At 35.7% G+C, this 27,370-nt stretch overlaps 1 protein-coding gene across 1 annotated transcript; it reads right to left on the bottom strand.

Moving 5' to 3' along the window:
- Positions 1 to 752: 752 nt before the first annotated feature.
- LOC143544766 (replication protein A 70 kDa DNA-binding subunit C-like) lies at positions 753 to 25,819 on the bottom strand. Its single transcript, XM_077036784.1, has 10 exons — positions 25,806 to 25,819; positions 25,555 to 25,702; positions 25,170 to 25,437; positions 4,510 to 4,591; positions 4,306 to 4,436; positions 4,123 to 4,207; positions 3,890 to 4,025; positions 3,667 to 3,821; positions 1,087 to 1,207; positions 753 to 995 (listed from the first exon to the last, which is right to left on the bottom strand). The coding sequence occupies exons 1-10, from the start codon at positions 25,817 to 25,819 to the stop codon at positions 753 to 755; spliced, it is 1,383 nt and encodes a 460-aa protein (XP_076892899.1).
- Between the last annotated feature and the right edge of the window lie 1,551 nt (positions 25,820 to 27,370).

Genomic DNA, 27,370 nt, shown 5'->3' with positions numbered 1-27,370 from the left:
CTGAGTCGGAAGATCATCCACATCATACACATCAATAAGATTCCTTTTTAAAGTTGGAGTTGAGCAGGTCGGGGAAGTCTTTTCATTGTTGGATGCGATGGTCTTTCCTGTACTTTTTTCCACTGCTTTTAGATTGTCATCGGTCACCGAGATAACATCCTATTAAAATAAATAGAAAAAAGATATATTAACAAATATGTCAAATACTAAATATAAATGGATGTTGTAAAATATATTTACTTGTATATTAGTTAGATTGTTTTTGTATAATAGAGGAAAGTAACTTAAAATGAAAAGTGACATACCTTTACACTAAACGTGTCAACGGACGCATCAACAGCAGTGGAGTCGGATTCTTGATGCTATTGAATGAATTAAACAAACAAATTTAAGAAAAATTATATATTTGAATATCAATTGAATTGGAATTTACAAAAAATCTATATGTTAAAGCGATGTTTGACCATGGAAAGTTTAAAATAACAATTGAAAGATACTAAGATATTGATGAAAATAAAATACCATTAATTTTGTAAATTAAAGTTAAAAGCCACAAATGCAGGAGCTCTTAAAAAATGCATTTCATTTCCTAACATAAAATAAATAATTACATTTGAATTTACATTAGGTAAATATAGTAATGGATTTCATTTCAATTCAATCCACTTCTTAATATTTGTAAAAGATTTACATATTGAAGAAATGTTGATCAAATTATAGTAGAAATGTATAAAAATGGGGAAAAAAATTTATCAATAATTATTAACCAAAACACACGACAAATTTTGTTGAACCAAACTGATGGTTAGTACCTGGTTAGAGTTAACTTTCTTTTGAAGTTCCGCTAATATAAAAGCATCTTCAGTTATCTTGGATATGTTAATTTGAGAGCCTTGATTATCCAAATTAAACTGATTAACGGAAATCTTGAAAGCAAACAATTTATTCTCTAGGTTCTTCAGTTCCTCAGGAAATAGGTCCGAATCAGGACGCCCCTACGTATAAGTTAGTAATTAACTATTAATAACAATTGATACGTATAAAGTACGAACATAAAAAAAATATTTAAATCTTTATAAAACATACATTTATGACTTTAAGCAGCAAGTCATAAGCACTAATCTTAAGAAGTTTGGTAGCATGGCCCTCCCATAAACTCAAATCGACAACCCCAGTGACATCTTGGACTGCAAGATTAATACGATACCTACATATATGGACAGATATTTATTTTAGTAAAGATAAAACAAAAAGTAGTTGTACCATAGATATATTATTAAAAGAGTAGAATTAAGAACAAAATTTAAAAACCTTGGTACAGCTTCAACAATAGCGCCGTTGCACTTTTGATTTGTAACAACCTACTTTCGGTTATATTAATAAAATAAAGTTCGTTTATTTTATAGCGGGTCGTTATCGGTTTAGTTGAATAGAATACGATATGGACTCGTGTTGGGTAAATGGATATGAGTTATGGACTTGGGTTATGGAGGAATGAAGGAAAGACCATGGGCTTAAGCCCATGATCAAAAATATATATACCCTTAATCCCCCATTTAATTCATTTACACATATCCCTTACACCATCCAAAACACACACTTAAGATTCTCTCTCTAGTTCTCTCTCTCTAAACCGATATCAAGAAGGAAACTGAGAACCGACCCGAGGTAATGATAGTATTTTACTGTTTGAGCTTAAATCTGTTAGATATAATCATGAAACGACGAGCCGACACCGTTAAATCGTTTAAGTCACGAGATCCGGGTGGATTCGGGTATGAACCGAACCTATGATGAGCTTAGGAGTCACCCTAGCTCAGATCTGGATCGAACGGGACGAAAAACGGTGAAAAAAACGAGCTAAAACCCGTTTTTCCGGCGAAATCGCGTTTTTCCGGCGGCTTTCCGGCAATGACGGCGCCGGAAAGTGGTACGAGGTTAAGGGGGAATGTCAGGGAATGTTCTGACATTCCTGACCTAACCCTAGTTCGCTACAGGAATATGGCGAATTAAAGGCGATTCGCTAGCTAGTTCGTCCATGGGAACATAGCGAACTGATTTCAGTTCGTGTTCAATTCGTTAAGGGAAAAGGGTAACGAAGTATCCTTGATTCATTATGACCAGTTCGTTAAGGGAGATAACGAATTAGAAGGCCCAATTCGCTACTTGGACTGGTTCGCTACATGGACTGATTCGTTAAGAGTCCAGTTCGTTAAAAGTCCAATTCGTGTAAGTAACCAGTTCGTTAAAGGTTCCAATTCGTTACAAGAACCAGTTCGTCATGGCAAGTCAGTTCGTTAAGGATAAGTAACGAATTAGAAGTTTAACAGAATGACATAATTGGTCCCTGGACTTAGAAAAGAATGATTTAATTACAAATAAGCCCTTAAACTTTTAAGTAGCATATTATTCAATGATTCAAAATGCTAATGGAAAATGTGTTAAGACAGTTAATGAAAATAAAATTTTTCCAAGCTGACCAGGCAGCTTAACCCCAGCCAGGGGCTCTGCCCCTTGGACCCTGCTAGGGGCTGCCGCCCCTAGAACCCCGCTGCCAGGGGCGCTATCCCCGAACCCCCGTTCGTTGAGGGTAATAATTAAACTAGAAAGACGATATATGTAGTGATAGTTATTGATACATATAATTATTATACAGTTAGTCGCGCACAGCTAAAGAAGGGGATAACCGTAAACGGTGAACGCAACGCCTTTAGGTGAGTTTCTAGCCCCACTTCCTTGTTATGTTTTCGGGGCTGTGTGCATACTCGATGTGATAGTTAATACACTTATCTTAAGTGGTAAGTGTATGCCTTGTATGATTTATGTATAATGATTGTTTGACGGTGCGTGAACGATATTCGGATATTGCATGTACCGTCAGGTGGTAGTTAAGATATGATTGATAAGTATGATGATAGATATGATGTATGTGTGAATATATGATGTATGCATAATGTATGTGTGTTATGATGATGGTACGTGAACGCTCTTCGGAGATCGTATGTATTGTCAAGGAAAGTATGTATGAACAGGTACGGTACAGTTACACGAAACAAAGGGACCAGACCCTAATAATATCTATGATGTTAGGGACCAGACCCTAATAATATCTGTGATGTTAAGGACCAGACCCTTATAATATCTGTGATGATAGGGACCAGACCCTTATAATATCTGTGAGGTTATAGGGCGAAAGGCTCTTTAAAACGTATGATTATGAATGTAAAGAAAGTATGAAGGTAAGAATGAAAGTATATGCACTTATGTGTGTATGAAAGAAAGTTAAGAGGTTAAGTATGAAATGTAAGAAGGTATCGTATGATTATGTGATTAACTAGAACTCACTCAGCCTAGCTGACTTTTAGTATGCACGCAGGTGAGTAGAATGAGGCAGGTAGCTTGAGGAGGACACATGGCAGAGTTGGACGAAGCTGGCAACTGAAGATTTTGCTATGATGTTTTATTTTAAAAGACTATGTTTTGTTTTTAAATGACTATGAATGCTCGATAAGACAAGAATTGTGGCTATGGAATGTAATGGTTTGAATGTATTTAATGTTCCGCGAATGTTTTAATTAACTATGATATTTAGAACTGCGTTTATGAGTAAATCCAACACGAAAGTAGCGCTACCGGTAACGGGGCCTTACATGATTACAAATATACTTCCCACGAAACTGATTCAGAATAGGTGATCCCTCAATTTCACCTTCTTTGTTGACCTTATATTTGACCAACTTTGTGCAAACCTTGCAACTCACGTAATACCATTGCATATATGACATAGGAAGAATCTTTCCACATATAATAACCTGTTTAGGCTGAAAAAACATAGAAAGACAAATCTTAGTAATGAAGTATTAAAAATGTTTTGAACAAATCTAGTTACCTTATAAAATTCTTCGAGTTCAATGATTTGACAGAACTCGGTTGAGTTAAGAAACTCCTCGCGAAACGGAACACGAATAGTTGGTGCAGAAAGACGGCTACTTGATGAAGGTTCAGAAGGCAATGAACCAAGATACCTAATAAATGACAAATAAATATTATATAAAATGTGACATAAATTTTATACTAATTAACAAAAAAACAACCGGTAGTAAATATAAATGAAAACAAAACCTGATCTTGAATTCATTGATTTCAGGTATTTCTTTGTTGATGTACATCTTACTAACATTAAGCGAATTGAAAACAGGTGGACGCCCTTGAAATAAACAAAAATAATAAAGTATTAAAAAAATTATTTTTTTAAAAGGTATCTAAGTTTAAAATTATCAATAAGAAATAATCAACGTATCAAACCTTCACGTATCCTGAATAACCCAAATTGTAACACCACAACTACTGGAGCTTGATCAGAATTTGACAAAATATAATTTGACATGTCAACCGCGTATGATCCCCATAGAGTTAAAGGTAATTCCTTGTTGTTTCTAAAAAATGTGAGCAAGTTTTATCATATAAAAATTTAACATTTATTAAAATTTGAAATAAAAATGAAGTTACCTTAAACCCTTTAATGTTAGATACATCATCTTGGTCTCAACACCATTAGATTTGACTTTGTCTTCAATTGGTTGATATTTAGCTACAGCGCCAATCACATATGTATTGAAAAAATTAGATTAGAAATAAGTGATGACAGTTATAAATAAATAAGGTCCAAAGAAAGTAAGACAATATAAAAACAAATATGTTAGATATTTTTGGCATTAAAAAACTTCAACTTGGGTTTATTGTTGTGTTACACATATATATACAATGTTACTCACAAATCCAAAAAAATACCCTCATATAAAACAAAATATATTAGGGGTGAGCAAATTAAGCGTCATAAGGTTGTATTTAATTTATATATAAGTTTGCTAATGCATCTGTAATGTTACGGCTTATTGAATATGCGTACACATATGTAGGTTATGCGTACATGTGCATATATATTTTCTACAGTTTATGTACACATACCTAAACATGTATACGTAAATGTTTTAAAGTGAAAACAAAGTTATGAACAAATTAATAACCTAGAGATTTGTATGCTAGAATTCAAAGTATTAAAATGATTTACTACTTACAGAAAAATTAAAGGATTTGCAAATTGTAATAATTCTGTCTTCTGTAATGAACCTCTCCATATGTGTATTATATATTATAATGTATCCTGCTTTTACATGTTGTGGGTCAAGTTAGGGGTGTGCATGAAACTGAAATAACTGAACTGTAACCGGAAATCCTATCGTAACCGAACCAAAATAACCAAGCCTGGTAAAGAACGATGGTTTGGTCTTGAGTTTTTTAAATAACTATTAAGTAATTGGTAATAAATCAACAAATGTTGTAGCCAAAAGGTTATAGTTCCAAATATGTAATAATCAATTAATCGTTAATTAAAAAGTAAATATAGACCCTAATACATTATATTGGGTAAAATGAAAAAATCGAAAATTTTCAAGCTCATATGGTAAAAATGAAAAGATCGAAACCAAACTAAACCCATTTTTTCAAGCTCATATGGTAAAAATGAAAAGATCGAAACCAAACTAATCCCATTTTGAAAACCGTAAAAACCGAATGGCTTTAAAAACCCAAAAACCGAATTTTTAGTTTTTTGGTTCGATTTTAACCTAAAACCGACCCAAACAGAATTGACCCAAAAAGAAATGATACCTAAAAGTTATAAAAAGTTATATTTTAATAAAAGATTAAAGTTTGTTGCTTTTGTGTTCGTATCTTAATCTTCCTATTTAGGGTGCTAAGTATTAAAATTGTTGGGCATTTGAGTATTTACACCTTTTTTATATTATTTTTTTAACTACGAAATTGGTATTCTGAAAATGATAATGATAATGATCTGGTACTGGTTTAGATTCTAGTGTTCAGAAAAATAAAAGATTAAAGTTCCTTGCTTTTGTGTTCTTATCTTAATCTTCCCATATAGGGTGCTAAATGCTAAAAATAATAATAATAAAAATAAATTAGGCATTTGAGTATGTCTTCTTTCTTTATTAAACTACTATATTGGTATTCTGAAAATGACATGATGATGATCTGGTTTTAATTTTCTTTTACAACAAACCGCGTCTAAAAAGTTATTATGAAAAAAATTACAAACAAAAAATATTGTTATGAATCACCACCGACAATCTTTTGCCGACAATATTTTGTATGACACCAAATTTCAAATGCCAATTATATAATTATTTGTCACCAATTATATTTGCTTGTCCCCTAAATAGTGTTTTGGAATAGTTATTTGGTATTATAAATACCATGTGTTTGTAACAAAGATAGGCATCCAGTAAAATTACAATTCTCACCTTTCATTTACTTTATTGTTTCTTTGTTACTAAAGTTCAATTATTACTTCAATAATCTTGTTATAATTAGGGCTAATATTATAACACGTTATCAGCACGAGCCACTTATATCCTAATCAAGAAAGGTAATAGACACAAAGGTATTCACATAAGCATCATAAACACTTCTTTAATTATGTACATTGGAAATATATATATGCATATACATATACTAAGTAACAACAGTAATATGTATAAACATTGTTATTAAAATTTGATAACTATTCTAACTTTTATTTATATATGCAAACTAATATTTCATTTAAAAGTTAGATTTATTTTCACTAACAATTCTATTCTTATTGTTATGCATACTAATTATATATTTTATAAAATAAACTTTATTTAATTTCTTATTTATTATCTTACTTTAAAATAATTAATATTATACACACACACACACACATACAAATGGTTATAAATTTTCAACTATAAATAACCAATTATCAATCTCAAATATTTCACAAATACAAAAACTTTCTTCTCGGGAATACTCAAGATAATATTCGGAAAGATGATTCATCCCGTTTTAATGTTAACTACCATAATGCTTATAATCTTATTGTTCTTAATTTGTAACCTCCCACCTAGAAAGTTTAATCTTTTCCTTTTTCTTTATCTATTTATAGCTCTACCTTGGTATTTTCTTTCAATTTTAATAAGTATGTAATCCTAATATTTATCTTATTTGTGTTTAGTAATAAAATGGAAAACATCGCAAAACTTGAATTTCCGGCTCTCAATATCACCGGAGATAATTATATGTCATGGACGGCACATGTCAAACGACATCTCAAATCAATGGGTGTTTTGAATACGATAACAGTGGGAAATAATTGTGAGGATCAAGACAAGGCAAAAGCCGATGTCTTCCTCCACAAACACATTGATGAGATGTTACAATTTGAGTATTCAAATTGTGAGGATCCATGCATCTTGTGGGAATATTTAAAAAGAAGATTTGATCATCAAAGGGAAGTTCTACTTCCCACTGTTAGAGATGAATGGAACAATCTCAGGTTCCAAGATTTTTAAAAAGTAAATGAGTACACCTCTGCTTTGTTCAGAATATGCTCAACGCTTCGATTTTGTGGGCAAACTGTTACTGAAGGAGATATGTTGGAGAAAACTTTCTCCACATTTCATGCATCAAATATAACCTTGCAAACACATTATCGATTGTAGAATTTTAGGAGATACTCTAATATAAATGCATTTCTCCTTGTAGCAAAAAAAATAATGAATTATTGATGAAAAATCATCAATCTCATCCCACGGGTTCATTAGCAATACAAGAAGCAAATGTTGCTCACAAAAATTTTCATAAAAATTCTGGTAATAAATGGGAACAAAGTCGTGGACGAGGCCATGGACGTGGTCGTGGTCATTTTGACAAAAGGCATTTTAATGATCGTAAGCATTCATTCAAATGGAACACTAATTCTTACCGTCGTGGTCGTGGCCGTGGTCGTAACCAGAGAGCCAATAATTATCATGTCCCACAGAATACCAATTCCAACCACCACAATAAATGGAATGAATCTGGTAGGTCCGAAAACAATGGCACACCCTGTTTTAGATATGGAAGTACAAACCACTAGGCAAAGGCTTGTCGCACAGCTTCACATATGTGTGAACTTTACCAAGCCTCTATCAAAGGAAAAGAGAAAGAAGTGAACCACGTTGATAACTTTGATGATCACAATGCTGATATGAGCATTGCAGACTTTGTTGTGGATCTCTGAAATAAATATTGCTTGACGAGAATAATTATATGCAATAATTAAGTGTGCTTCTCATTATCTTTAGTTATGTAGTTTCCTTCATGTACTGTTTGTTTTTCAATTAAATAAAGTTCTTATTAAAATATCATAATGTCTTTGTTATACACTTATTATTTTTCTTAATACTCTCAAGATTTAAAATGAAAATCACTGGAGCACAAGATCAAACAAATGAAGAAGATATAATTATAGCGGATAGTGGAGCCACACATACTATACTTAGATCTAAAAAATATTTTTATAAACTGAAACCAACAAAAGGGATCATCAATACAATATCAGGTCCTACAAACTTGATAGAAGGAGTGGGAAAAGCTAATTTAGCATTACCAAATGGTACAAAGCTCAAAATAGAAAATGCTTTATTTTCCCCAAAATCAACAAGAAATTGTTGAGTTTCAAAAAAAAATATCATAATGGATATGATACTCAGTCAAGAACTGTTAGTAATGAAAAATATTTGCATATCATAAGCAAAGATCAAATATTGGAAAAATTGCCAATGCTCCATTCTGGTTTGCATTACACATATATAAATGTGCCTCAAGCACATATGATAGCCAAAGAAAATTGTTGCGATTCTTGTATCATAAACTTATGGCATGACAGATTAGACCATCCAGGATCCACAATGATGAAAAGGATCATTGAAAATACATATGGGCATCCACTGAAAGGTCAAAAGATCCACAAAATAGATAAAATGTCTCAATGTACCTCTTGTTCTCTTGGTAAATTAATTACAAGGCCTTCGCCATTAAAAGTCGATAAAGAAACACCAATGTTTCTTGAAAGAATTCAAGGTGACATATGTGGACCAATTCATCCACCATGCGGACCATTTAGATACTTCATGGTCTTAATAGACGCATCCAGCAGATGGTCTAATATCTCTTTATTATCGACTTGTAATGTTGCTTTTGAAAAATTTCTTGCTCAAATTATCAAATTACGTGCACAATTTCCCGATTATACTATTAAAAGAGTAAGGCTTGATAATGCGGGAGAATTTAAATCACATGCTTTTGATGATTATTGCATGTCTGTTGGGATTGTTGTAGAACACCCTGTTGCTCATGTACACACACAAAATGGCTTAGCCGAGTCGTTGATCAAATGCCTACAGCTAATAGCTAGACCATTAATAATGAGGACAAAACTCCCTGTTTCTATTTGGGGTCATGCAATTATGCATGCTGGGTCAATAATTCGTGTGAGACCAAGTGCAAATCATAAATACTCTCCCACACAACTTGTTTCCGGAAATGAGCCAAATATCTCGCACCTTAGAATTTTTGGGTGTGCTAGGTATGTTCCTATTGCACCACCACAATGCACAAAAATGGGTCCCCAAAGAAGGTTGGGAATATATGTTGGATATGAAACGTCTTCCATCATAAGATACCTTGAACCTTTAACAGGTGATGTATTTACAACACGTTTTGCTGATTGCCATTTTAACGAGACAATATTCCCGGCATTAGGGGGAGAAATGAAAAAAAAAACAAGAAAGAGATATATCATGGTGTGTGCCATCATTATTACACCTAGACCCAAGATCAAAACAAAGTGAGACAGATGTTCAAAAAATAATACATCTACAAGAAATTGCAAATAAGTTACCTGTTGCATTTACTGATATAAACAGGGTTACTAAATCTCATATACCAGCTATTAATGCTCCATCTCGAGTTGAGATTCCAAGCAAGCAAAATAAAAATAATAATAATGCACCTCATGAATCCCAAAACGTTTAAAACGTGGAAGGCCAATCGGTTCAAAGGATAAAAATCCTCGAAAAAGAAAGGGCTCCGAAAAGGATACTGACCCTAAGGATGGAATGATTGACAGAACCTTCCATCAGGAAAGATTAAATAATATAACATTCCCTCAGGAAGAAATAAATGATTCCAATAAGGAATTGTCAATCAACTATGGTCAATCACATATAATGTGGGATCGAGATGAAATGGAAAATATTGATGATATATTTTCTTATTCTGTGCCAAGTGATATCATGGAAGAAAATGATGACCCTGAACCAAAATCTGTAGATGATTGTAAAAATCGACAAGATTGGAACAAATGGAAAGATGCTATGCAAGTTGAATTAAACTCACTAAACAATCGAAAGGTTTTTGGATGTAACATCCCAAAATATTCTAGTAGTAAATAAAGAAAGTCGCGTTTAATTATCGTGTGTTAATATTTAATTGATATTAAATAAAGAAAATGTTATGGACTTGGATTAATTAAGATGGATTAAAGGGTAATGGGCCTTAGGTCCATGGGCTTTAAGGGATATAAATACCCCCCCCTAAACCAACCTAAAACCCTAATCCTCATTCCATCTTTCCATATTGCCTACACACTCAAGTACACACACACACACTCACCACCTCATATACGGCCGAGAGAGAGAGAGAGAGAGAGAGAGAGAGAGAGAGAGAGATGATCCGAGGCCAAAATCAAGCTAGACATTATTTGATCTTAAAGTTCACGTTTTTATTAATGTTTAACCTTGAAACTTAGAACGAGAATAGATCAAGTGTAAATGAAACGTAAAGTTGTAAACTTGATGCTAAAACGAACTTAAAGGATATGTAAATAGGCGCGGCTCGTTTAAAATAAACCTTAGACCTAGTATTAAACGTTTTAAGCCTAAAGGTCCAAACTTGATGCTTTTCCGGGCCGAGTTTTGCTCGAAAAAGATCTTGGGAATGCTCTTGGGTTTGGTTAATATCATATCCAAGAATTTCACGACGAAACGGATATGATTAAGGAGTTTAGAGCGAACCGTAGCTACTGCTGGTAACTTCGCCTGCAGCTAAGTTCGCTGCAGGTAAGTTCGCCGGACACCAAGTTCGCTGAACTCTAAGTTCAGCGGACACCAAGTTCGCCGGACTCTAAGTTCGCCGGACACCAAGTTCGCCGGACACCAAGTTCGCCGAACTCCAAGTTCGCCGGACTCCAAGTTTGCTGAATGTTAAGTTTGCTTAACTTAGGTTCGCTTAAGTTAAGTTCGCCTAGCACGTATGTTCGATTACATTTAAGGTGACGAATCCTATAGCAAAGCAGACTTAATTCGTTATGAGGAATGAGTTAACGAATTAGAAAATAAATTAAAACCCTAATGGAAAATGTGTTAAGACAGTTAATGTAAATAAAATTTTTCCAAGCTGACCTCGCAGCTTAACCCCAGCCAGGGGCTCTGCCCCTTGGACCCTGCTAGGGGTTGCCGCCCCTAGAACCCCACTGCCAGGGGCGCTGCCCCCCGGAACCCCGTTAGTTGTGGGTAATAATTGAACTAGAAAGACGATATGGATAGTGATAGTTAATTGATACGTGTAATTTTTATACAGTTAGTCGTGCACAACTCAAGAAAGAGATTACTATAAACGGTGAACGTAACCCCATTCAGGTGAGTTTCTAGCCCCACTTCCTTGTTATGTTTTTGGGGCTGTGTGCATAGTCGATGTGATAGTTAATACACTTACCTTTAGTGGTAAGTGTATGCCTTATATGAATTATGTATGATGATTGCTTGACGGTGCATGAACGATCTTCGGATATGGCATGGACCGTCAGGTGGTAGCTAAAGATATCAATGATATATATGGTGTATGATTGATGTTTGAATGAAGTATGTATGATGTATGAGCTATATATGTATGGTATGTAAATAGTACATGAACGATCTTCGGATATTGCATGTACTGCCAGGTAAAGGTTTGATGATAAAATTATTATACATGAAAACTGAATGATGTATGTATGTATGAGCTGTGCACGACTAACTGTATAATAATTATACGTATCAATAAACAATCACTAAACATATCGTCTTTCTAGTTTAATTATTACCCTAAACGAACGGGGGTCTGGGGGCAGCTCCCCTGGCAGCGGGGTTCTAGGGGCGGCAACCCCTAGCGGGTCCAAGGGGCAGAGCCCCTGGCTGGGGTTAAGCTGCCAGGTCAGCTTGGAAAAATTTTATTTTCATTAACTGTCTTAACACATTTTCCATTAGGATTTTGAATCATTAAATAATTTGCTACTTAAAGTCCAAGGGCTTCTTTGTAATTAAATCATTCTTTTCTAAGTCCAGGGACTGCTCTGTCATTCTTTCAAAGTTCTAATTCGTTATATAGTCCTTAACGAATGGGAATTCATAACGAATTAACCATTATAACGAATCTGCCTTTGTAACGAATCAGGCATTATAACGAACTGGTCCTTATAGCGAATTGGACCTTAACGAACTGATCCTTATACGAACTAGACCTTAACGAATTGAAGTTCGTCATTCTTTTCCTTAACGAATTAGATAACGAATCAAGGCTAATTCGTCCGATTACCGTTAACGAATTAGGGTTAGGTCAGGGAATGTCAGAACATTCCCTGACATCCCCCTTAACCTCGTACCTACTTTTCCGGCGCTGCCTTTCCGGCGCCGTCACCGGAAAACCGCGGATTCGCCGGAGTTTTAACTCGTTTTTCACCGTTTTTCATCCCGTTCGAACCAGATCTGAGCTAGGGTGATCCCTAAGCTCATCTTAGGTTCGGTTTATACTCGATTCCATCCGGATCTCGCGACTTAAACGGTTTAACAGTGTCGGCTCGTCGTTTCGTGACCATAACTAACGGATTTAAGCTCATACAAGATCATAGTATCATTACCTTGGATCGGGATCGGTTTTCCTTGGTGATTTCGGCTAGAGAGAGAGAGAGAGAGCTTAAGTGTGTGTTTGAGAGGTGTATGGAATATGTGTAAATGAATGAAAATTGGGTATTAAAGGCTTATATATTTATGGATCATGGGCTTAGCCCATGGTCTTTCCTTCTTTCTTTCATACCCAAGTCCATAACCCATATCCATTTAACCCAACACTAGCCCAACTCATATTCTAGTTATCTAAACCGATAGCGACCCACTATAAAATAGACCAAGTTTATTTTATTATTATAACCAAAAGTAGGATGTTACAAGTCTTCCCTCCTTAAAGAGGTTTCGTCCCCGAAACCTAACTATTACATAAACAAATTTGGATAAAATTTACGCATTTCTTCTTCAACTTCCCATGTAGCATCAGATCCTTTGCAGTGCTTCCATATCACTTTCACTAAGGGTATAACCTTGCGTCGTAGTTGCTTTTCCTTATGGTCAACTATCTCGATTGGTTGTTCAATGTAGTTCAACTGTTCATCAACCTCAATGTCCATTAATGGCACGTGCGACGTGTCATCAGCTAGACATTTTCTCAGTTGAGAAACATGGAAGGTTGAGTGAATTCCTTCTAGCTCTTCAGGAAATTTCAGTTTGTAAGCCACTTCACCTACACGATCAACGATCTTAAACGGTCCAATGTACCTCGGACTCAACTTTCCCTTCTTCCTGAAACGGATAATTCCTTTCCAAGGCGAGACCTTGAGCATCACATTGTCACCAACGTTAAACTCGATCGGTCGTCGCCGCTTATCAGCATACGACTTCTGTCTGTCTTGAGCAGCTTTCATCCTTGCCTTAATCTGATCAAACTTTGTAGAAGTTTCTTGAACCATTTCCAAACTTCCCATCTGCTTTTGACCAATCTCTCCCCAACATACTGGAGTTCTACAACGTCTTCCATATAACATCTCGAATGGTGGCATACCAATACTTGAATGGTAGCTGTTGTTGTAAAAGAATTCTGCTAGATGCAGATGATCATCCCAACTTCCACCAAAGTCTAAAACACAAGCACGCAGCATATCCTCAAGGGTTTGGATCGTCCTTTCAGACTGTCCATCTGTTTGAGGATGATACGCCGTACTGATGTTCAATCTTGTTCCCATGGCATCATGGAACTTCTTCCAAAACCTCGAAGTAAAATGAGTATCTCTATCAGACACGATCGATAACGGTACTCCATGCTTGGATACAACCTCTTTTATGAACAAGCTTGCTAACGTCTCTGACGAGATAGCCTCTCGTATAGGAAGAAAGTGAGCACTCTTGGTCAAACGGTCCACAACCACCTAGATGGTATCATGATGCTTAGCTGTACGAGGTAGCTTAGTTATGAAATCCATGGTGATGTGTTCCCATTTCCATTCTGGTATCTCTAAAGGTTGCATCTTCCCTTAAGGCTTCTGATGCTCTGCCTTGACTTGTAAACAAGTGAAGCACCTACTGACATAATCTACCACATCATTCTTCATTCCTGGCCACCAATAGTCTCTTTTCAAATCTTGGTACATCTTCGTAGCTCCTAGATGAATCGAATATCTTGACTTATGAGCTTCATCTAAGATTCGACCTCTGAGATCTCCATGGCGTGGAATCCACATGCGGTCAAACCTAGTCTTAACACCATGCGTGTTTTCCATCAACTCGTCTTGCTGACCGAAAATCCTTTCTTTCTTTACTAGCCCTTCATCTACCAGCACTTCTGGTTGCACTTTGACAATTTCTTCAAAAAGACTTGAATTCATAATCAATTGGTATGACTTCACTGTTGCAATGACTTCCTCATTCTTACGGCTTAACGCATCAGCGGCCACGTTAGCTTTACCAGGCAAGTGAACCGGTCGACTCTAGCACAGCTAAGTAAGTCCGGATATCGAACCCACGAGACTCTTTAAATTACAAAACTAGCAAATTAGACTCAACTACAAGACACGACTATCTATTAATAATATTTGAGGGGGATTTTAAAAATAATTAATTAAAACTCTAATAATAATAATTAACTAATGATTACTTTAATTAAACTATTAATAAACTAATTAATATAATAATAAAACAAAACCCTAATTATTATAATAATAATAAAACATAATCATTACTTATTAATTAACTAATAAAACTTAAAACCCTAATTAGTTTTAACTAATAAACAATTTAGAAAACTTGGATTAATTCAGATAATTAAAATAACTACCCAGGCCGGAGTCCCCAAAGTTACGGTTATTAATTTAAATGGAAAACTGCAAGTTATGGAACCGGGATCATAAGATAGACCCTTGACAGAAAACCCGAACAGGACCCTTGAACTTCAAGAAGACGCCTATGGATTTCTAACAAGTTTTAAGATTCACCAGTTTTATATTAAACTTCCTTACGGTTATTTAGTTGCTTATGTCTAAGTATATTTTATGACGAAAACCTACCTTACAGCGCGAAATTCAAAAGATAGCAAAGCAAACCCAATTAATTTAATAGACTAAGCTGACAATCAAATCTAGACGGACTCCTTACGAAGAACTAAATCTATCAATCCCGACAAGCAAAGATCTATTAATAGCCTATCACTTTACAACTTTTTAGACTAGCAGCTCACTTTTATTTGTTTAATTGATTTTATTGTTTATATGATCTTAATCGATATCAATCATAAACTAGTCAAGAACACACAGTAAATGACCTAACAAAACCCTATCCTATGAAACAATCAACAAGGGCAATGTGAAACAATAATTCAAGTAAACAAAACCAAGCAATCATACGCATCAACTAAATCAAACTCAACCGTTTACTTAGAACATAATATCCATAACGAAACGAAAATCCAAATAAAATCAAACCGAACTAAGGTTCATCACGACCTAGGCAGCCTGTGGAGTTTAGCCTAGCATATTAAAATCTAAATCAAACAAAACAAATAATAACGAAAACATGGTGAAAGTGTAAGAAACGGGGAATCGAAGATGATAAAACCCGTAAACTCGAACGTGAACGTGCAGCTCTTCACCGGATGTTCTCTCGCCTTCAAAATCACCAACAAACGCGTAAAATAGCTCCAAGAACTCTCCAAAATCGGCTGATGGCTTTCAGGTTATGTCAGGTTTAAGTTAAAGGTGTTTAAATAGCGAAAACAAGGCCCGACATTAAGCAAAAACGAATTAAAAACCCATCAGCAGCCCCTAGGCGCCACGCTAAGGGCATTTGGCCTTCCCCCTTCGCGCGGCGCGACGTGCTTCTCCATGGGGGCCGGTCAAAACCCAACCTGGTTTGACCGGTTCTCTGTTCTGGTTCTTCCTGACGCGTTTCTGATATCCGTTTCGGCTCGTTTTAGCTCGTTTTTCTCCCTTTTTAATCACGATAAAATCCCGGAACCTACGAAACATAGAAATGTTAGTAATTTACAAATCTCGACTAGAAACGAACAAAAACTATTAAAATATTAATTAAAATGAACAATGGAAACTTATATATTTAGCATTATATCAACCGGGTACTTTTGATTATGCTGTAGGACTCGCAGAAATGGTTTATGACGACTTGTCGGCAGATGATGTGATTGTGGAAGAGAAGAAGGATAAGAAATAGGTCGCTTCTGCCAAGCGCCCATGTATGCAGTTATGGAACCCTAAGGACAAGAAGCAGAAGGTGTGGGAAAGAAAGACATGCAAGACATGTGGAAAGGTGCATGGAGGCGAGTGCAAGTGGGGTACTAGTTCGGACGTGTGCCACAAATGTGGAAGGGCTCATGGTCGAGAGTGCAGGATGGGGATAAATGCCTGCTATAAGTGTGGGAAGATGGGGCATTATGCTATTGAATGCAATGCAGAACCCGCAAGCTATAAGTGTTGTAAGACAGGCCATATGGCAAGGGAATATACTGATGGTGGAGCTATAAGTAGTGGAAAGAAAGATGCTGATCAAGTGAGGCCGAGGACTAGAGCCTACATGCTGACCCAGGAACAAGCTTGGCAGATTCCTGATGTTGTGACTGGTACGTTCTTAGTAAACGGTATTTTTGTTCTATATTATTTGATTCGGGTGCGAATAGAAGTTTTGTAGCTACGACATTTAGTAAACTAGCTAAAATGAAAATTTGCTGAGTGTCTGAAACCTTCATAGTAGAAACCGCTACCGACACCTCGGTGAAAGTAACGAAAACGGTGAAGGATTGTAAGATAGAATTAGAGGGACATGAGTTTCCTGTTTCTTTGTATGTTATGACCTTAGGAGGGTTCGATGTAGTTTTGGGAATGGATTGGTTATCCGAGTATGAAGCTCAGATAGTATGTAAGAGTAGGATAAAACTAAAATCCTTGAATGGCAGTGCCGTGACGGTTTATGGTGATAAGAAAAGTTTAGGGCTTAACGTCATTTCGATGATAAAGGCCGAAGGGTTATCAAGACGAGGGTGTGGTGCCTACCTGGCGTATGTTGTCAACGCTACGGCCGAGACGACATAAATGAAAGATGTTCTTATCGTGTGCGGCTACCTAGAAGTATTCCCTGAGGATCTTCCGGGGTTGCCACCGAAGCGAGAGATAGAATTCCAGGTAGATTTAGTACCAGGAGCCCAGCCCGTCGCGAAAGCGTCGTACCGTCTAGCGCCGTCCGAAATGAAAGAACTTATGTCCCAACTGCAAGAACTCCTCGACAAAGGTTTCATAAGGCCAAGTGTTTCCCCTTGGGGCGCGCCAGTTTTGTTCGTGAAGAAGAAGGATGGGAGTATGAGAATGTGCATAGACTATCGCGAGTTGAACAAACTTACGGTAAAGAATAGATATCCTTTGCCAAGGATCGACGATCTGTTTGACCAATTGCTAGGGTCAAGTTGGTTCTCACGGATATATCTCAGATCAGGCTATCATCAGTTGAAGGTGAAAGAGGCAGACATCCCTAAGACAGCGTTTCGAACGCGGTAGGGACACTACGAGTTCCTCGTAATGTCATTCGGTCTAACGAATTCTCCCGCAACATTTATGGACATGATGAATAGGGTGTGTCAGCCAATGTTGGACAAGTCAGTTATCGTCTTCATCGATGATATATTGATTTATTCCAGAAGCGAGTTTGATCATGCTGAGCATCTGAGAGAGGTACTGGAGACTCTGATGAAAGAGAAGTTGTACGCTAAGTTTTCAAAATGTGCATTTTGGTTACGAGAAGTGCAATTCTTAGGTCACGTGATAAATCCTGAAGGAATTACCGTGGACCCAGCTAAGATTGAGGCGATAACGAATTGGAAGACTCCACAGAATCCGACTGATATACAAAGCTTCCTAGGGTTAGCTGGCTACTATAGGAGATTCATCGAAGGTTTCTCCAAGATAGCTGCACCGCTGACCGGTATGACCCGAAAGTCGATAGTATTCAGTTGGGGTAAGTTTCAAGAAGAGGCTTTTCAGGAGTTAAAGAAAAGACTCACGCAAGCTCCAATCCTTTATTTACCCGATGGTGATGAGGATTTGGTTGTTTGTACTGATGCTTCGCATCATGGGTTAGGTTGCGTGTTGATGCAACCAGGAAAAGTGATAGCTTACGCGTCTAGACAGTTGAAAGTCCATGAGAGTACTTATCCGACGCATGATTTAGAGTTAGCAGCAGTAGTGTATGCTCTCAAGATATCGATGCATTACCTGTATGGTACTAAGTGTACTATTTATACGGATCACAAAAGTTTAAAGTACTTCTTCGAGCAGAAAGAGCTGAACATGAGGCAGAGAAGGTGGTTAGAGTTGATAAAGGATTACGACTGCGATATTAAGTACTATCCTAGTAAAGCTAATGTGGTCGCTGATGCGTTAAGTCATAAGAATAAGGAAGTCCTTGCAACGGTAAAGTCATATCAGCTGACTATGAATTCAAGTCTTTTTGAAGAAATCATCAAAGTACAGTCGGAGGTGTTAGTAAACGAAGGGTTAGTGAAGAAGGAGAGAGTTTACGGCCAGCAAGATGAGTTGATGGAAAACACTCATGGCGTTAAGACTAGATTTGACTGTATGTGGATTCCACGCCATGGAGATCTCAAAGGTCGAATCTTAGATGAAACTCATAAATCAAGATACTCGATTCATCCTGGAGCTACAAAGATGTATCAAGATTTGAAAAGAGATTAATGGTGGCCTGGAATGAAGAATGATGTAGTAGATTATGTCAGTAAGTGCTTAACTTGTTTACAAGTCAAAGCAGAGCACCAGAAGCCTTATGGGAAGATGCAACCTTTGGAGATACCAGAATGGAAATGGGAACACATCACTATGGATTTCATAACTAAGCTACATCGTACAGCTAAGCAACATGATACCATCTGGGTGATTGTGGACCGTTTGACCAAGAGTGCTCACTTTCTGCCCATACGAAAGGCTATCTCGTCAGAAACGTTAGAAAACTTGTTCATCAAAGAGGTTGTGGCTAAGCACGGAGTACCGTTATCGATCGTGTCAGATAGAGATACTCGGTTTACTTCGAGGTTTTGGAAGAAGTTCCACGAAGCTATGGGAACGAGATTGAACATCAGTACGGCGTATCATCCTCAAACAGATGGACAGTATGAGAGGACGATCCAAACCCTTGAGGATATGCTACGTGCTTGTGTTTTAGATTTTGGTGGAAGTTGGGATGATCATCTGCATCTAGCAGAGTACTCCTATAACAACAGTTACCATTCGAGTATTGGTATGCCACCATTTGAAATGCTATATGGTAGACGATGTAGAACCCCGGTGTGTTGGGGGAGAGATTGGTCAAAAAGAGATGGGAAGTTTAGAAGTTGTTCAAGAAACATCTTCAAAGTTGGATCAGATCAAAGCAAGAATGAAAGCTGCTCAAGATAGACAGAAGTCGTATGCTGATAAGCGGCGACGACCGATTGAGTTCAACGTTGGTGACAATGTGATGCTCAAGGTCTCGCCTTGGAAGGGAATCATTCGTTTTAGGAAGAGGGGAAAGTTGAGTCCAAGGTATATTGGACCGTTTAAGATTATAGACCGCGTTGGTGAGGTGGCTTATAAGCTGGATTTACCCGATGAGTTGGAAGGAATTCATTCAACCTTCCATGTTTCTCATCTAAGGAAGTGTCTAGCTGATAACACATCTCACGTGCCATTGATGGACATTGAGTTTGACGAACAACTGAACTACATTGCGCAACCGATAAAGATTGTTGATCGCAAGGAGAAGCAGCTTCGCCACAAGGTTATACCCCTGGTAAAAGTGATATGGAAACATCGCAAGTGATCGGATGTTACTTTGGAAGCTGAGGATGAGATGCGCAAGTTCTACCCTAGTTTGTTTAAGTAATAGTTAGGTTTCGAGGATGAAACCTCTTTAAGAAGGGAAGACTTGTAACATCCAAAATATTCTAGTAGTAAATAAAGAAAGTCGCGTTTAATTATCGTGTGTTAATATTTAATTGAAATTAAATAAAGAAAATGTTATGGACTTGGATTAATTAAGATGGATTAAAGGGTAATGGGCCTTAGGTCCATGGGCTTTAAGGAATATAAATACCCCCTAAACCAACCTAAAACCCTAATCCTCATTCCATCTTTCCATATTGCCTACACACTCAAGAACACACACACACTCACCACCTCATATACGGCCGAGAGAGAGAGAGAGAGAGAGAGAGAGAGAGAGAGAGAGAGACGTGATCCGAGGCCAAAATCAAGATAGACATTATTTGATCTTTAATACACAAGCTAGATACAAGATAGCCAAGCAAATCGCGGCCACACCAAACACGTAAAGGTATGTCTTTTACCTTAAAGTTCACGTTTTTATTAACGTTTAACCTTGAAACATAGAACGAGAATAGATCAAGTGTAAATGAAACGTAAAATTGTAAACTTGATGCTAAAACGAACTTAAAGGACCTGTAAATAGGAGCGGCTCGTTTAAAATAAACCTTAGACCTAGTATTAAACGTTTTAAGCCTAAAGGTCCAAACTTTATGCTTTTCCTGGTCTATTTTTGCTCGAAAAAGATCTTGGGAATGCTCTCGGGTTTGGTCAGTATCATATCCAAGGATTTCACGATGAAACGGATATGATTAAGGAGTTTAGAGCGAACCGTAGCTGCTATTGGTAACTTCGCCTGCACTTAAGTTCGCTGCAGGTAAGTTCGCCGGACACCAAGTTCGCCGGACTCTAAGTTCGCTGGACACCAAGTTCGCCGGACTCTATGTTCGCCGGACACCAAGTTCGCCGGACTCTATGTTCGCCGGACCCCAAGTTCGCCGGACACCAAGTTCGCCGGACTCCAAGTTCGCTGGACACTAAGTTCATCGGACACCAAGTTCGCTAAATGTTAAGTTCGCTTAACTTAGGTTCGCTTATGTTAAGTTCGCCTAGAACGTATGTTCGCTTACATTTAAGGTGATGAATTCGATAGCAAAGAAGACTTAATTCGTTATGAGGAATGAGTTAACGAATTAGAAAATAAATTTAAACCCTAATGGAAAATGTGTTAAGACAGTTAATGTAAATAAAATTTTTCCAAGCTTACCTCGCAGCTTTACCCCAGCCAGGGGCTCTGCCCCTTGGACCCCGCTAGGGGTTGCTGCCCCTAGAACCCCACTACCAGGGGCGCTGCCCCCGGACCCCCGTTAGTTGTGGGTAATAATTGAACTAGAAAGACAATATGGGTAGTGATAGTCAATTGATACGTGTAATTGTTATACAGTTAGTCGTGCACAACTCAAGAAAGGGATTACTATAAACGGTGAATGTAACCGCATTCAGGTGAGTTTCTAGCCCCACTTCCTTGTTATGTTTTCGGGGCTGTGTGCATACTCGATGTGATAGTTAATACATTTACTTTAAGTGGTAAGTGTATGCCTTATATGAATTATGTATGATGATTGCTTGACGGTGCATGAACGATCTTCGGATATGGCATGGACCGTCAGGTGGTAGCTAAATATATGAATGATATATATGGTGTACGATTGATGTTTGAATGAAGTATGTATGATGTATAAGCTATATATGTATGGTATGTAAATAGTACATGAACGATCTTCGGATATTGCATGTACAGCCAGGTAAAAGTTTGATGATAAAATTATTATACATGAAAACTGAATGATGTATGTATGTATGAAACATACAATTATGTGTTTAGAAATGTATGGTATGAAGGTACGGAAGAAAGGGTGACAGGACCCTAATAATATCCGAGGATGAAGGGAGATCGGACCCTGATAATATCCGAGGATGAAGGGAGACCGGACCCTAATAATATCCGAGGATGAAGGGAGACTGGACCCTAATAATATCCGAGGATGAAGGGAGACCGGACCCTAATAATATCCGAGGATGAAGGGAGACCGGACCCTAATAATATCCGAGGATGGAGGGTACCGGACCCTAACAATATCCGAGGTATGTAGGGTGAAATGCCCTTTATAACATAAGGTTAGCTATAAATGTGTATAGACGAATGAAGTACAGGTTATGTATGTAATGTGTACCTTCGGGCACGTATATGTGTACGTAAAGTAAGTTATGTGATTATCTAGAACTCACTCAGCGTAGCTGACTTTTAGTATGCACGCAGGCAAATAGGTTGAGGCAGCTCGCTTGATTGAAGACACATGGCATGGAATCGAAGATACCAGGCATCTCGAAGAAATGTTGTGATGTTTTAAAGACTATGTTCTGCTTTAAATGACTATGAATGTTTTATAAGACAAGATTTGATGGTCATGTAAAATGTTATGGTTGAAGTTTTATTATTCCGCGAAAAGTTTTAATTAACTCTGACATTTAGAACTACGTTTATGAGTAAATCCAACACTAAAGTAGGGCTACCGGTAACGGGGCCTTACATTGGACCTATTGTCATTACACCAAAGTCAATGAAACCTGTAGGATATAAATGGGTTTTTGTGAGAAAACGAAATGAGAAAAATGAAGTTACAAGATATAAAGCAAGACTTGTAGCTCAAGGTTTTTCTCAGAGGCCAGGAATTGACTATGAAGAAACGTATTCTCCTGTTATGGATGCTATTACGTTTAGATATTTAATCAGCTTAGCAGTCTCTAAAAATTTAGAGATGCGTCTTGTGGATGTTGTCACAGCTTACTTGTATGGATCACTAGACAGTGACATCTATATGAAAATTCCCGAAGGATTTAAACTCCCCGAAGCATTAAGCTCAAAGCCTAAGGAAATGTATTTCATTAAGTTACAAAGATCCTTGTATGGACTGAAAAAATCTGGAAGGATGTGGTACAATCGTTTGAGTGATTATTTGATAAGCAAAGGATACACAAATAATCTTATTTGTCCATGCGTCTTCATCAAGAAGACAACATCAGGATATGTGATCATAGCTGTGCATGTTGATGATCTCAATTTAATTGGGACACAAAATAAATTAATGAAGCGATTGATCCTTTAAAGAAAGAATTTGAAATGAAAGACCTTGGAAAAACCAAATATTGTCTTGGTTTACAAATTGAACATATGCATAATGGGATACTTGTGCATCAGTCAACTTATACTGAGAAACTCTTAAAGCGTTTCAATATGGACAAAGCAAATCCTTTAAGCACACCGATGGGTGTTAGATCACTCAATGTTGCCAATGATCCATTTCGCCCTTGCGTAGATAATGAAGAGATTCTTGGTCCCGAAGTACCATACCTCAGTGCAATTGGAGCACTTATGTATCTTACTAACTGTACAAGACCTGACATTTCTTTTGCAGTTAATTTATTGGCAAGATTCAGTTCATCCCCTACTAAAAGACACTGGAATGGCATTAAACATATTTTTCGGTATTTAAAAGGAAGTGCTGATTTAGGTTTATTTTATGCTAACGATTCAAAAGAAGGGTTAGTTGGTTATGTAGATGCAGGTTATTTATCTGATCCCCATAAAGCAAAATCTCAAACTGGATACTAATTTAAGAATGGAGGAACTGCGATTTCATGGCGTTCTCAGAAACAAACACTCATTGCAACATCTTCAAATCATGCCGAAGTCATTGCATTGCATGAAGCTTCAAGAGAATTCGTATGGTTAAGATCTATGTCACGACACATATTGATTTCTTGTGGACTAGAGAAAGATCGAATTCCAACTCTTATCTATGAAGATAATGCAGCTTGTGTCTCGCAAATGAAGGAAGGCTATATCAAAAGTGACAGAACAAAGCATATACCACCAAGATATTTTGAGTATACTCGGGACCTTATTAAAGACAATCAGGTTGAGATGAGATATGTCCAGTCCAGCAACAACTCAGCTGATCTTTTCACAAAAGCACTTCCCACAGCAACATTCAGGAAACATGTTCATGATATTGGCATGCGCCATGTACGGACAATGTAATGACCTGAAATTTGAGGGGAACTATATACTGCACTCTTTTTCCCTAAGCTAAAGTTTTTTCCCATTGGGTTTTTCTTTAGCAAGGTTTTTAATGAGGCGGTACTTCAAGACCCCGAAGTTTTGAAATGGTGTCATCCAAGGGGGAGTGTTATGAATCACCACCGACAATCTTTTGCCGACAATATTTTGTATGACCCCAAATTTCAAATGCCAATTATATAATTATTTGTCACCAATTATATTTGCTTGTCCCCTAAATAGTGTTTTGGAATAGTTATTTGGTATTATAAATACCATGTGTTTGTAACAAAGATAGGCATCCAGTAAAATTGCAATTCTCACATTTCATTTACTTTATTGTTTCTTTGTTACTAAAGTTCAATTATTACTTCAATAATCTTGTATAATTAGGGCTAATATTATAACAAATATCTTTTTTTTGTTTAACTTTTTAATTAAAAGTTAACATTATAAAAAGTTATACCTAAAACCGACCCAAACAGAATTGATATATATTGTATCTATGCATAAATATGTTGTTTAGCCTGCTCTGTTTATATATATATTTATAATTGCAGCTTCAGGTAGATACCGGTTTAAACAGAATCTAAGCTTTTATTTATATTATACAATGTTATTCACTTGTTGCACCATTTTCTTTAAGGTTGTATTTTATGTATATTAATAATATGATCAAATATGTAATATTTATTAATCTAGCTTTTATTATATTTATATACAATAACAATAACAATAACAGTCTCAGCTGTATATACAAAGACAATTGTGATACAAATATATGACATACATGTAATCTTACACTACATTAAATATCGTATTATTATTAATAATTAATATAACTAATTTTCAACAAACACACGTAGTTGGGTTAGATTAAAAATTACAAATTTAATTACTTTTTAGATTAAATATCTCAATACTAAAAAGGGTTTTGTTAATACTTACCAACAATGGTGTTCGGTTTAGTAACCATATCAATAAGCGCATCAATGCTTTGAAACTTGAATCCGTGTAAATCACCACCAAAATCTTCACAAGGTGTAACAGTTGACTTCAGGAAGAGATTCACCTTTTTGTCATTATCCACATACTTGTATTTAGTACTGTAGTCACCAACCGAAACGTTCTTTATGATGTAACATGCATTTTCAGATAAATATCTCTCAAACTTGTATATAAATCTTTTTAGTACGCTTCCATGGACCATGTTTCCCTAGCATATAAAATGAATTAATATGAATTAATAAAGGCAATATATATGAAAATATAATGAAACTAACACATATGTATGTAAACACATAATATAACATATCTCTTCATCAATTAAGACCCTGTCAATGGAGATTAGTTGCTCGGGTTTATCAAGAATATGATTTTCCCAAAGTCGGATGACAGGCACACGGATGATTGAGTCTTCCATACAATCCTTTGATGAGGGAAGTTGATTCAGCATAATGATTTTCTTGTCACCGACCGATCTGTATTGAAATAATTCAAGGTAATCATATAAGCATATGAAATAGTTGAAAGTAATAGTTAAGGAATGCAAAATGGGTGGAATATGAAAAAAAACATACTAACCTGTTGATTACCATGTTTGCCATATTGTTCTGGAGTTGATTTGGGTGTGTGTTAGATAGTAGATGTTGTGTGTTATATATAGGATTGAAAATTGAAAATAGTAAATAAGGAAAATTGGTTGTTAAATTTTAAATAATATTCCGCAAAAATTATGGAATATTTGAAGGAGTCAAAAATTTTGGGATTAAGTTGACATGTTATTGATAGAAATTAATTTGAAAATTTAAAGATATTATTTAAAAAAACGAATTTATACCATTTTTTTCTCGTCTTTAACCGATTATGTGTTATTGAATTCAGGATTATGTGAATTTGAAATCTCGTCTTTAACCGATTCTTTCGTTAATTAATATAATTACACATCTTTATTTTTGGTTAAAATGAGTTTATAATATGAAAAAAAAATCCCAATTTTATTAGAAATATTACAATATTATGAAATATAGTATTGATTATTTGAACTATGTAAATAAGGAAAATCGGTTGTTATAATTTAAATAATATTCCCCTAAAATTAGGGGATATTTGAAGGAGACTAAAATTAGGGGATTAAGTTGACCTGTTTAGTTATAGAAATTAATTTGAAAATTGAAAGATATCTTCCATATAAAAATCTAAGTTAATTAATATAATTACACATTTTTTTAAAAACAAATTATTAGTAATATTAACATTAAATTTATATTTATATATATTGATATAACACATAATATAATGATTTGTATTGTGTTTTTAGATATTGAAACCCAAATTAGTGGGAGTTGTTATGTTTTATATTTTGTGATATACTTTTTAAATGTAATTTGAAATTATTTCCTATAAAAAAATCTTTATTCTTGGTTAAAAATGAGTTTCTACAAAAAAATGAAATTATTTCCTAAAAACATATTTATTTTTGGTTAAAATGAGTTTCTAATATGAAAAAAAACCCAACTTTATTAGAAATATTACAATATTATGAAATATAGTATTGATTATTTGAAATAGTAAATAAGGAAAATCGGTTGTTATAATTTAAATAATATTTCCTAAAATTAGGGGATATTTGAAGGAGACTAAAATTAGGGGATTAAGTTGACCTGTTTAGTTATATAAATTAATTTAAAATTTTAAAGATACCTTCCATATAAAACTCCTCCAAGTTAATTAATATAATTACACATTTTTTTTACCCAAATTATTTGTAATATTAACATTAAATCATATCTTCTCACGAAAAAAGTTGAAATTTGGTGCTAAATATTATTTGTAACATATATTTAGGGTGCTAAATGCTAAAAATAATAATAATAAAAATAAACTAGGCATTTGAGTATGTCTCCTACCTTTATTAAACTACTATATTGGTATTATGAAAATGACATGATGATGATTTGGTTTTGATTTTTTTTACAACAAACCGCGTCTAAAAAGTTATTATGAAAAAATTACAAAAAAAAAAATATCTTTTTTTTGTTTAACTTTTTAATTAAAAGTTAACATTATAAAACGTTATATTTTAATATTATTCCGTATCAAAATTTGTAACCGCAAAAAAAATATTAGGTGGTAGTTGTACCTGATTA

This window comes from Bidens hawaiensis, unplaced genomic scaffold, assembly GCF_021521415.1.
Source record: "Bidens hawaiensis isolate Kalapana, Puna unplaced genomic scaffold, B.hawaiensis_p1.1 tig00013745_1, whole genome shotgun sequence".
NCBI lineage: Eukaryota > Viridiplantae > Streptophyta > Magnoliopsida > Asterales > Asteraceae > Bidens > Bidens hawaiensis.
The sequence above is the reverse complement of the archived record's forward strand: the minus strand, read 5'-3'. Positions and strand labels throughout refer to the sequence as shown.